This window comes from Chinchilla lanigera, unplaced genomic scaffold (genome assembly GCF_000276665.1).
Source record: "Chinchilla lanigera isolate Chin_1 unplaced genomic scaffold, ChiLan1.0 scaffold00004, whole genome shotgun sequence".
Lineage (NCBI taxonomy): Eukaryota > Metazoa > Chordata > Mammalia > Rodentia > Chinchillidae > Chinchilla > Chinchilla lanigera.
In genome coordinates, this window is record NW_004955405.1 from 15320326 (window position 1) to 15332695 (window position 12370).

A 12370-nucleotide genomic window follows, 5' to 3' on the forward strand; every position below is an offset into this window, starting at 1 on the left:
GGGGCTGGAGCTGGGGCTGGGGCTGGGGCTGGGGCTGGGGCTGGGGCTGGGGCTGGGGCTGGGGCTGGATCTGCGGCTGTGGGGGCTGCTGCTGGACCAGGTGCTGCTGCTTCTGTCGCGTGGACTTGACCGCCAGGATGGCCTGACGGTTCTTGTACTGCACCATTTGCAGCGTGATCTCGGCGTTCCAGCCCTGGTCCTGCGGACACCGAAAGTCGATCTCCTTGCCCTCTGCCATCACCACAGTGAAGTACATATACTTGCCCTTGCGCTCCACGCAGTCCACCGTTTTCATGTTGGAAAAGTGCAATTCCTTGAGCTTGACCGGTGGCTCAAGGCCAGCGACGGCGGGGCAGCTGGGTTGGGACGGCTCGGCTGTCCCCTGCCCGGGCTGTGGCTGCTGCTGGTGCTGAAGCTGCTTCGGCGGGATGAGCAGCAGCCCCTCTTCAGTGAGGATGCAGCACTTTTTCTTCCAGAGCTGCAGCAGCCCGTCGCTGCGCTTCTCCAGCACGCCCTCCTTCAGCGCCTTGCAGCCGCTGCTCTCCAGCATCCTCCCGGCATAAGGGGCGCCGCCGACGGGCTCGGCCTCTCCGTTTCCGGCCGCCCGGGCCGGGGGCAGCAGCAGCAGCCGCGCGCCGTCCTCGCCCCAGCGGCTCCCACGGCCGCCGGCCCGGAGCGCGCAGAGGAGGCTGACGCGCAGGAGGCAGAGCGGCGGCGGCGGCGGCGCGGGGTCCCGGCACAGCTGCAGCCGCGTCCTGATGCGCCGCCAGGTCCCGGGGGTGCGAGCTGCCGGGCCGCTGCCGTCCTCCGGCGAGCGCTCACTGAAGGGCACTGGCCGGGCTCCCTCGCGGCGCTTTTGAATGGGCCATCCGCCCCACCCCCGAGTGACACCCAGCGGAAAAGGCGGCTCCTGGCGCCCGCGCCGCGGGGAAAAGCCCAGCTCCGGGAGGCGCTCGGCGGCCGGCGCACGCCTCATTAACTTGGGGCCTTCCCAGAGCCGCGCGCCACGCCCCCAGTGCTCCTCGCCCCGCCCCGCCCCGCCCCCTCACTTCCGCGCTGGTGCGTCCGCAAGGGGGCAGGAGGCGAGCCCTGGAAACTCTTCTATTCCACCCTGGGCGCGCGCTGAGGGTGCCCCGGCTGCCTAGCGACGAATGCACAGACCCGGGGGCGCTGAAAGGTCATCCGCCCTTGTCCCGCCTCTCCTGCCCCGCGGGCCCCTCTGTGGACAGGCTAAGTGAGGACTGAGCTGCGAGGGCAGGTAACTAGGACGGCAGCGCTTGGAATACAAAGCGATCTTCCACCCTCGGATTTGCGGGGGGTGAGATCCTGCAGGACCAGTGCTCTGGTCTGGGAGAGCAGGGGACCCGAGGATCAGGAGGGCTAAGTTCCCTGCAAGTGTCTCCCTCAGACACGTACATACATATCTCAGTTTACAAAGGTTGCAGGCCGAGAGAACTTTTTGTTCTTGTCCATTGAGTTCTGTTCTTGGAGATACGTTAAACCAAAGCAGTAAGGGGCTACCGATTGTCCAGTTTGGAAGGCCGGTAAGGCAGACCCACTTCAGCTGGCATTTTTTCTCAACCCGGAGGCTCAGGCACTAAGCTCCCTTGCTTCCTTCATGGCCCGACTGCACAGCCTGCAGTCTTTTAGAACTTAGTAACTACAAGCCCAGGGATGTCTGCTGCTGAGAGACCCCCACATTTCAAAGCACAGCTTAGCCCTCAAAATGCTTGGATTTAGCCTAATGGGCCAAATCTACTGTGGAGATTTTGTGACCTAAAAAAGGTAGAGAGCCCTACTACCCTACACACACACTGAAATAGGGCAGAAAAGTGGTATAAGCAGACCAGCGTCCTGTTAGAGTAAGCCATTCATTAAATAAACAAGGAGCCCCAAGTATGTACTAACCCTGAACACATGGAAAACTGCAGTAAACTAAGGGAGACACATTACAGTTGCCCAGGGTAGGACAAAAGGCTGCTCCTGGGCCCAAAGTGGAAGAAAGGGGCGTTTAACTCTTCTGTTTGTTCATTAAATGGCTAAGAAAAAAATTCAGGTGGAAAGAGATGAGTTTAGACGTAAGAGTTAAATCCTTTGTGTGCCGTGCTAGAAATTTCAAATTTCTAGACGTGAGTGACGGTGGACGCCTACGCCTGTAATCCCAGCAGTTGGGAGGCTGAGGAAGGAGGATCTCGACGAGTTCAAGGCCAGCCTGGGCTCTATAGCAAGTCCATGCTTGAACCACATAGCAACACCTGGCCTCAAATAAACAAAGTAAGTAAATTCAAATTTTCAAACCTGATTCTAAGGAAATCAGAAAAAGGTTTTGTTGTCTTTGTTTTTGAGACAAGTTCTCACTAAACTGCTTAACTGTCCACGTTTAAACTTAGCATCCTGACTCATCCCAGAGTCCTACATCTTAATCTAAGGAACAATGTCCGATCAAATGGGACAACTTCAGCACAATCCCGAGTACAAATAAATTGCACCTAGTCAGATCGCAGGCCCTTGACATTAATTAAAAGTCCTTTAAAGAGAAAGCAATTGTAAGAAGTATGTAAAGATTTCTGGTAAGATTATGAAAAGATTTGCAGTTCTATATGCCAGCAACAAACACTGAACATCTCATTTTGTTTCTTTCTCTGTCTAGAACAACCGAGCATTCCAGAGAATTTCTACATTACCAGCTGTTCATCTTTTAACAGTGACATTCTTTAGCTCATTTGGAAAAGATACTTCCTTTAAGTCTGTAATTCAGTCTGAGGGCAGGTGAGTTGACAGTCATTTCGTATGGAAAGACGTAAGTTTGACCAAGTAAAAGCAAGATGTAAACCAGAAGCCTGAGCTATTTTCTTAGAATTCAAGTGTGGTTATTACTTAGCCTTCTGCAGTTTGCCAGAATGTAGCAAATGCTTTCTGAATTATCTGAAAATGTTTGAATAGCAGCACAATTTTCAAAAGCACCCACTAACTAGAAACTTTAAATCTCAAATTTTTCTATTGGGTATTTCACAATGATCTAGTAATTCTAAAATCAGCTCAAAAGTCTGTGTATTCTCAGTGCTCACAATGCAGCAATTATTAGAAATCTTAGCATGAAGAATCCACCAGCTCATTGAAATTGCCGTATTTGCCTATTTTTAAGGAAACTCAACAAAAAAATGCGTTACAGGCTGTATAAACAATAAAAACACATGTCACTTCCAGATTAAAGTTTGGAAAGCTAGCTAACAAAACCATTGGTTTGGCTAACTCAAGTTGCATTTTATGGTGATAAAATTGTTTGTCAGTTGTTTATTTTCTGCCCTTGGATAAAGGTCATTACCTGACATCAAAGATATTACTTAGTTTCTACTTGTGTCACTTTTTCAGTGTCCTCCACAAGCTCCTCTTTTCTCCATCTCAATCCTTGGTTATCTTTGCACTTAATTCTTTGTTGATCTTATCCCCTCTCATTACATGCCAGACTCTCTAATTTACATCTTCAACTTATATCCAACTGCTTCTTGCCAAAGAATGAAAGACTACTAAAGTTACAGAACAATAACATGCCAGGCAAGGAAGGGAGCATGAGGACATTCAGTTAGTTCACTCAAGAGAAAAGTCTGAGGATTTAAAAGTGGGTTTCAGAGCTTTTGCTTTAAAAAGAAAAAACTCTAGATAAAACAGAGAAACCTGCAGGTTTATACATATTAAACTCCTGGACGGAACAAGTCCAGTAGGGGGGTTGGAGTACCAGACTCACTTAAAAGTTCATAGTTTTCAGTGTTCACCAGTTAGAATAGCTGTAGTGTGTAACATACAGCTTCAGCTGACATATTCCCAGCCAGTGCTACTGCAGGATGAAACATCCGTACAGTAGTTCAGTGTTTCACAGCCCAAATATAAGCTAAGTCCTCCCAAACTGATCTCACCCTCATCTATTCTGTCTGCATCGCACTTGTGTTGATGGCAATTCACTACATGTAACTGCTCAGACCATTAAGTTCGGATCGTTACTGTCTTTCCTCAGACCAAATCCCCTCATCTAGAGCCCTGATGTAACTTTAGGACTGTGCCCGTTAAGAGTCAAAATGACACATCCACTGGCAGAGATCCTTACTCTAGACTGCACTCCAGGTGGCCCAGGCACCCAGTGGGCTCCACACTTTTCCCAGGAATTCAGTGCCACTCCTATGTACTGTGATGGGTACAAGGGCTGGCTCGTCTGTTTGAATGTGTAGGCTAGTGTCCACACATATGTGCAGAGGCTCTTAGTTCAAAGCTAGGAGTGAAAAGAGATGGAAGGTGGGACATGGGCTGAGGATCAGCTCTGCTCACAAGTTACCTTCTGGCATAAATGTAAGCCTGATGGATCCACGATGCATGTCAGACAGGAGCATCAGACATTTTAACAACTTCAAACACGCAGCATCTCCACTGTACCCCTGCCCAGGATTGCCAGTGCGCTACAAGCATACCTGCCTTGCTGTAAGCTTTCTCACAGTAACTGCATCTCCCCTCTGGTTTATTATAATGGCCTAACTTGTCTAATTTACCCTTGTCCTGTTTTCAGCATAGCAGCTATTCCTATCACATCTAAGGCTTTGCTCAATCAAATGTCACCTTCTCAGTGTAGCCTCTCCTGATTATACTGCCACCATTTGATGCCCTTTAATTTTTCCTATAGCATGTATTCTTTTTTTGTTTTGTTTTGTTTTGTTTTGTTTTTCTCCGGTACCAGGAACCGAACTCATGACCTTGGGCTTGGCCCAGCCCCCAGCGTGTATTCTTTTAATGTATTAATCAGTATCATCCCTATTGCTTATTTCTGTTCCCCTTAATAAGTTCTTCCAGAAGGCAAGGATCATTGCTTCATATGTAGAAATTTAACAACTTGATCAGGAAACTTCACCTTAAAAATAAATTTCTTAAAATGACATTTTCAATAAACCACCTTTTAAAGCTTTTTAAACAAGACTTTATGAAAACTCCCCAAACTTCCAAAGCCAACATATATTTGGTCTATTTTTAAATGGGAAAATACCACATATGCCAGCCCTCTCTAGTTCTTAATCTCTTGAACTCCACATACCTTCTCCCAAATAACTTGATAATGTGAAGTATTCCTATCAACTAGCATCCTTTTGTCTAGTAGGAGGAAACAGTAATGATATTGATGTAACAGTTTTTATCTGGCGGCTAAACAACCAAATACTTGTTTACAGGGATTTAACTGAAATTATAGTGAAGTCTAAATAATCAAATGTCATTCAAAGGAAAGTGAAAAGCCACTTATAAAAACGTTGTGTCACACCACCATGTATACAAAGCACAACCAAATAGTTCCATGTTCAGAGTGAAAAGGTTAAATACTAACTCTTCTTCAACACAGACCTAGACTTTTCTGTCTGGCTGCCCTTTCTGCGCCTTGCTGATGAGCTGCTGCCTCCTAGTGACCAACTTGTGTAACACAACTGAACATTAAAGAGCAGGCTGCGGGGTTTTCTATTCCGCTATCAAATGTATCACCACCTGCGTGCACCAAGCAAAGTCCAAGTCAGTACCTTCTGCCACTTCTGTCGTGCCAGTAACCTAATTAGGTTCTCCCTTCCCTCACCTAGGCTCCTAAGAAACCCAACTAGATCCACACCATCTCATCACCCAACTTCCCCCTAGATAGCTACACAGTAAACTTTCCATCACCGTCCATCATGTGGCATTACAGTTCCTCTCTGGCAAGGAAAGTCCCTGACAGGATGAGTCCCACTGTCAGTTTTTATTCCTCCCACTCATCTTAAATGAGCTCCAGCCCTGCAACTACTTACATTAACACTTAAAACTGAGTTGACTGACACATTGTTTACTGGAAATACTCAAACTACGGCAAAAAGGCCAAAGACATTTTCATGTCTACCAACCAGAGGCAGGTGATATGCTAAGGACACTCATGGTAACATTAATTTTGAAGAGACATGAAAATACTGGATGAAATGAAGTACGGTACTGGCATTTGTTTTAGTCCTAAGTTCAAAATAGGGACATTCAAAGGGCAGGGAGAGGGAGGAAACTTGATGAACCAGCATGTTGTCACAGAACTGCTACCCACTTAAGTTCAAAGCACGGCTATCTGGCCCAGGGGTGGCAATGACTGACACCAAACTCATGGGAGTCTTCTCTGAGCACTACCCTGGCCACACAGCATTCATTCAGCCCTGTCCTCCATTAGACCAGTAACACACTTCCTAGATTCCCTTCTCTTTAGACCAAGCACATGGGCTTGCCACCTGGATAAACACGCCCATGTGGGGTACTACATTCAAACCATGACTTCCTTTTTGCCTTTCCCAGCCTTGGCCTTCAGTGTATATCCTATTTAGCCCATGTTTCCACTACAACAGCATGTAGTCTGAGGACATTGCTCACCTTCAGTTACTGATCTCTAAAAACATGGAACGGGCAAATGCTGCTTGTAGACAATAGAGGACAAGCAGCAGCACTTGTCGACAATTTAAGGAAAAAAAAAAAAAAAAGATAGTGGAAAAAGATGCTTGGATGGTACGTGGTAAGGTTACTCCTGAAGAGGAATTCAAGACACTTGCAGGCCACAGATGACAGGATTAGAGGGACTCAAGAATAAAAGGGCTAAAAACAATCCAGTGGGGTAGCCAGGCCCAAAAAGGTGGAAATCTTTTCACCAAAAATATAACTGAGGAACTCTTTCTGCAGCAAGCTTCTGCAGTCCCACTACACATGCTAGAAAAGGCAAGTCCCATTTGAGAGAAACTCCTTACATTTCATAATCCCTAATTCTGATGTGAATTAACAGTGTCCCTTAACCTACAAAATGTATTTTCTACGGAGTATGTGTTTTGCTTTTCAGCCTCATACAGGTAGGCATGTTAGGTGAAAGGTTATCTTGCAAAATAAACACCTGGATGAAATTAGGGTCCCCAGTCATAGCTCATTTCCTGGGACTTCATTCCAAAATTTCCTTTCTTTGGCCTGTTTACTTATTTCTAAGATGCAAATACTTGCTTTTGTGTTCCACGACACTTTTGTGGCAGATATGGTTGTCACTGTATTTTCCATTTTCCCAATTCCTAACAAGCAGATTCTGCCCAAGAGCATGAATTACAAGCTTCCCTTTGAAGGAGGTTGAATGCTAATACCCTTATGTCTCCAGTTGCCCAAAACTGGAACATTTAAGAAGATACTTTCAAAAAGGAATGAGATTTTCTAAATTTAGCTAACTCTGGATTAAGGGAAGCAAATTCTTTCCTTCTATTTTTCTATAGCAACCTCTGAACATTCTGAAAGGGCCTAATTTTGGATATATAATATCCAATTAGTCTCATAGCCTTTAAAACAATAAAAAACCTCTACTAACACTGAAATTAACTTCTGAAGCCAACTTACAATGACCTTAAGTTCTTAAAATTCTCTCACAAATTCAGGTTTCAAAAGCAGTCTATACATTTAGACATTTGCTGGGCATGACGTTGCATGTCTGTAATACCAGCACTCAGGAGGCTGAGGCAAGAGGACCATCAAGAGTTTAAAAGCCAGCCTGGGGTAGAAGTTCAACTGCCTCAAAATAAAAAGCGGGGTATGGCCGATGTTTATAACAGCAGTTTTTAATAGCCAAATCTTAGAAACAACCCAAATGCCCATCAACTGGTGAATGGATAAAGCTGTGGTTTTTTTACACAATGGAATACTACTCTGCCATAAAGCGTAAGTTTAAAACATTCCTAGGTAAATGGATGCACCTTGAGACCATACTCTTTAAGTGAAATAAATAAGACACATGTAAACACTGCATCGTTTCTCTGGTGTAAGAAACTGAAAGCACAAGTAAGAAGCAAAGTGTCTTATGAGGTATTGTGAAATACAATGTTCAAATGAGGGGAACAAGGCAGGGAACAGGGGGAAAGGCAAGAATTTTTTAGAAGTGACAAAAGGTAAAAATGGAAACAAAGCTTTTACCAATGGGGAAGGAAAAGGAATAGGGAAAAGAATCCTGTTGTATCACGTACAGGTACAAATTCTGTGATGAATGTGATCACTACATGTATCTCAAATGTACTAATAAAATCTGATTAAACAAAAAAGACCAGCCTGAACTGCATTGTGAGACCATCTCAAAAAAAAAAAAAAAGCTAACATTTCTTTGGATACAGCAAATTTTTGATCTAGTATTCCTCTTCATTTTTATGTATAGTGCCTTATTGCTACACAAGAATTTTACCTACAGTTCCCAATCAGATCAATTCCACTTTTGAAGGCAGTTGGAATTATGGACATGAACAGATCAGGAAAATACCTATTGTGTTGGACTTAATTTTGAAGTATTAGGTGCATACATTTTTAACCTACGTGTTTCCTTGGCCAGTGATGGCAAACCCTTTAGTTTTCAATAATGCATGCTGTGTTCACCACCATTGCCATAGGTCTTTTGCCTGCAACACAAACATCCCATGAATAAGCACATCTCGTTTTTAAATAACATCCCCAATATAAGGAAACAAGGGGGCTGAGGACACAGCTCAGTGCATAGCGCCTGCCTGGCAAGTGCAAGATCATGATCCCAGTACCAAAAAAAACATGGGATAGCTGGAGAAATGCTTCATTTTAGGCCCGGGACAAACAGAACCTGAACTTAAAGATGATTTTTCTGGCCATAGCTTTACTCAAAAAAAAGAAGCTGGGGGCTGGGGACGTGGCTCAATAGTATAACTCTTGCCCTGTATGCATGCACAAGGCCCTGGGTTCAATCCCTAGCACCATATACATAAAAAAAACCCAATGATTTTTTTTAAATGATGATGTATCCTGTTATGGTTTGTGTCTGGGTGTCCCCCCAAAGCCTCATGTGGTCATGGGGCAGGCTTTTAGAGTTTGATTATGGGTGTGAAAGCTGCTCCCGCCCTGGGGTGGATAGTTTGCATATGTAAGGGACACAGCAAGAGGCTGCTTGGGGCCATTTCCTGGCTTTTGTGCTTGTTGCTTTGCTGTGTTCTGTGCCAGGAGCTGTAGCCCTCTGCCATGTGCCACTCTGCCTTGTAACCTGCCAAGTATGGACTGAAACCTCCACAAACTGTAAGCAAAATAAACCTTTCCTTCCTTAACTTTGGGCGTCAGGTATTGTCTCAGCAACGAGAAAAGTAACCAAAACATATCCAAAATACATAATATACCACTTGGGAAAATATGGGGCAATATAACAATCTAAAAAAATTAAGAATATTTTAAGATTTCTTGGTTTGGATTAACTGAGCTCACTAGAAGCTATCTTAATACTGGGAAATATAGTACTGAGGAGATATAAATGGCACATCATGCCTGCCATTTTCTGTCAAGTAGTCTAAGGAAAAATAAAGTGTCTATGTATACAGATAAGAACATGAAACGTTAACAAAATGTCAAGCACTGATCTGAGTAAAAAAAAAAAAAAAAAATCAAAAATTACTTCAACTGTTATTTATAATTTTAAGTTACAGAGAGAACTGCCCATCAACAAATGATTAAAAAAAAAAAAAAAAAAACTATCCAGAATTTGACTAAGGGGCTCACTGTAGAAAAGCCTGAATCCCTTAAGTCGTTATTCAAGGTTAAGGAAAAGGAACAGCTCTGAAGAGCTCCCTAATACCGTACCAACTTATTCACTACTCAAGCCCAAGCCCTTATTCTTACTTTATTTGCATTTCAGTTTCTTATACATGATCACAGGGCCTTTATCAGTGCCCAATTAGCCTCAGGCCTACTTCAAACATTTTTACCTTCTAACAGCGCCCTGTATCAGTCACGTCTTACTTTGGTTCTTCCACCTAAATTGCAGTTTACAAACTCCTATGCATCTTGGAAATCTTTGCTAAAAGGTTTCAAACAAGTTTTGAGCATTTTAGCACGAACCACTTTACAATCTCATGAAGTTTTTCAGAACCACAACTTCCTAACTTCATCATAATACTTTTCAATCAGCTTCTGACACTTTCACTTTTATTCTGCATTCCAAGTTCTTCTTTCCAATTTTAAGTTTAAAAAAGGCAAGAAAAAGCACTGCTTTATTTTAAGCAACATTTACTGAGTTTCAAAATAAAGCTCAAAACAAGAAAGCCACAAAAGCTAACAATGCTCAATTTGCAATATGAAAAATGGAGTTTTCTTGCCAGTAATTTCTTTCTAAATTGTGATGCCCCATTTCTCCCATTATAATGAAGGACTATGGTCAGCACATTTTAACTGAAACACTTGGAAGTGCAATGGACATTGAACAGGAGACACAAGACACACAGTATACTATTAGTGAAAATAAATCACAGTAAAACCTTGGATTGTAAGTAACTTGCTGTTAGTGTTCCACAGGATGAGCAAGCACTTCTAACAAACTTTACCTTGGTGAGAGTGACGTTTTTCAGTACAAGTAGTGTATGACACTGAACATCACAGGATGACAACTGAGCCAAAGATTTTCTCTCCCATCCCACCCCATCCTCAGGAGGAATCCCTCACCTCAATGAGAACAGGACATATGTACAATGTGGGAAACTGCAAAATTTTGCAGAAAAGCATCACTTGAATATGACTGCAGCAGTGCAAGCAATGAATCTGCTTAGTAACAATGCAGAATCCACTTCCACAAAATCCTCAAAAGCAGGCAAAAGCGTGTCATTGGGTAGGTTCCTTTCAAGTTACCAGATTCCAGTGAGCCAAGACAGTGACTTGTCAATGACAGTCAAGGTCACCCTACACAATTAACCCTCCTCTCATCTCCCTCAGTCCAGCCACAAAAGCTTTTAAAGTGCAGGTTATTTTTCTTTATATTATGTATTTTATTATTTTGTATGACAGTATTGTAATCATTTTTATACGAACATTTTTGGGTTGTGGAAGGAATCACCTGAATTTCCATTACTTCTTATGGGAAGACTCGCTTTGGATTGTAAGCGTGTTTCCAGAAGGATTACGCTCAAAACCAAGGTTTTACCATATATCCAAATGGATGACCACTTAGCTCTAAGGAAAAGAATTTCATGCAATAAGGATGTTTCCATTTCTCCAAATTCACATTAAATGTTAAGTGAACCTTACTCAGTCCAAGAACTTGTCTTTTATCAAGGTTGTACTTTAATATCTAGATTTTTAGATCAGTATACAAAAAACACCAGTATATCTATTCAGTTAACTTGTTACTAATTTACCATTATTGTTTACATTTGCTTTTTGGGTATTAGTGTTGTTTTAAATGGCAATTACCTAAATTATAAACATTTTCAAAACAAAATTGAGCTTATTATTACCAAGTATAAATACAGTGGCAGAAGACTTCTTGAAAACTGAAAGAGCATATATACACTTCTCTTTTCTAAAGTACCTACAAAGACCATATGCTTCTACATTGCTTTATACATTTAAAGTAACAACTGGCCTGATTTAAATAGAAATATAAAGGCTAAAATTTGTTGTAAGACTAACCCATAAAAGTGTACTCAAATTTTAAACCAAGCCCTCAAATCACATCATTCACAAAGTATCTGAATATTGGCTTCATAGTTCTGTATGGCATGTTTTTACAAACAGTATCTCAAAATTTTTTGTCTTTCACAATTCCAACAGCCTGCAAGGGAGATAAAACCACCAATTCATACTGTCTTACAAGCAGCAGTAACACTGTTAATCCAGTTACCTTAGGGGTGCTACCATACACCAATCACTATCACTGACCTAGTCACAGAGTAATGAAAGTAATCAAAGCTAGTATCTCCTTTTCATGTTTGTTTTTAAAAGGAAAGAGGTAGAATCCCATTTTTCTTAAGTACCAACTCACCAATTCCAAGGAATTAAGGTATTTTCACATGTAAAATAGTAATAGTAGTACTAGTTCAGTGAACTACATAAAAGACTTTTGAGAAATTACAGATGTACCTGTCAGACATGTACTTTAAACAAGTAGGAAATGTCTGAGACTATTGTTCTTTGCTCACTTACCATATTTAAATAACCATGAAGTCCTAAATTAGTTTTTAGAACAGATAACTCTATGGGATTTTTACCATTTCTAAAAGAAAAAAAAATGAGAGATCTTCTTGGTAAGTCAGGGAACAGGATCAGTGGAAACTAAAGCTGGACAATGTAAAGAAACTGACATGTCTCAAAAATGTCTGTAGATAACTAAGAATAAAATCCTTCAGGAGTTACACAATTCCTTTCTAGTTTTCCAAGAACTCTACTTAGCATGGATGAGGTGGTTGTTCTTATAATTACACAGATTTACAGGTCATAGTGACTTAAGCACCAAATAGCCTGTTTTTAGACATCTCCACTCTTCACTCTTCAAAAACAACAGTGTAGATTTGTATCCTTTTAAAAAATCCAAATGTCACCAGTG

The 12370-nt window shown here is 42.4% G+C and overlaps 1 protein-coding gene across 1 annotated transcript in view; it reads right to left on the minus strand.

Annotated features, from left to right (window-relative positions):
• Positions 1-991, minus strand: part of Phlda1 (pleckstrin homology-like domain, family A, member 1) — a 2532-nt gene extending 1541 nt beyond the window's left edge. Inside the window, exon 1 of the mRNA XM_005374337.2 lies at positions 10-991. Coding sequence (XP_005374394.1) covers positions 10-976 — 967 coding nt within the window. The 5' untranslated portion in view covers positions 977-991. The remainder of the gene's footprint in view (positions 1-9) is intronic.
• Between the last annotated feature and the right edge of the window lie 11379 nt (positions 992-12370).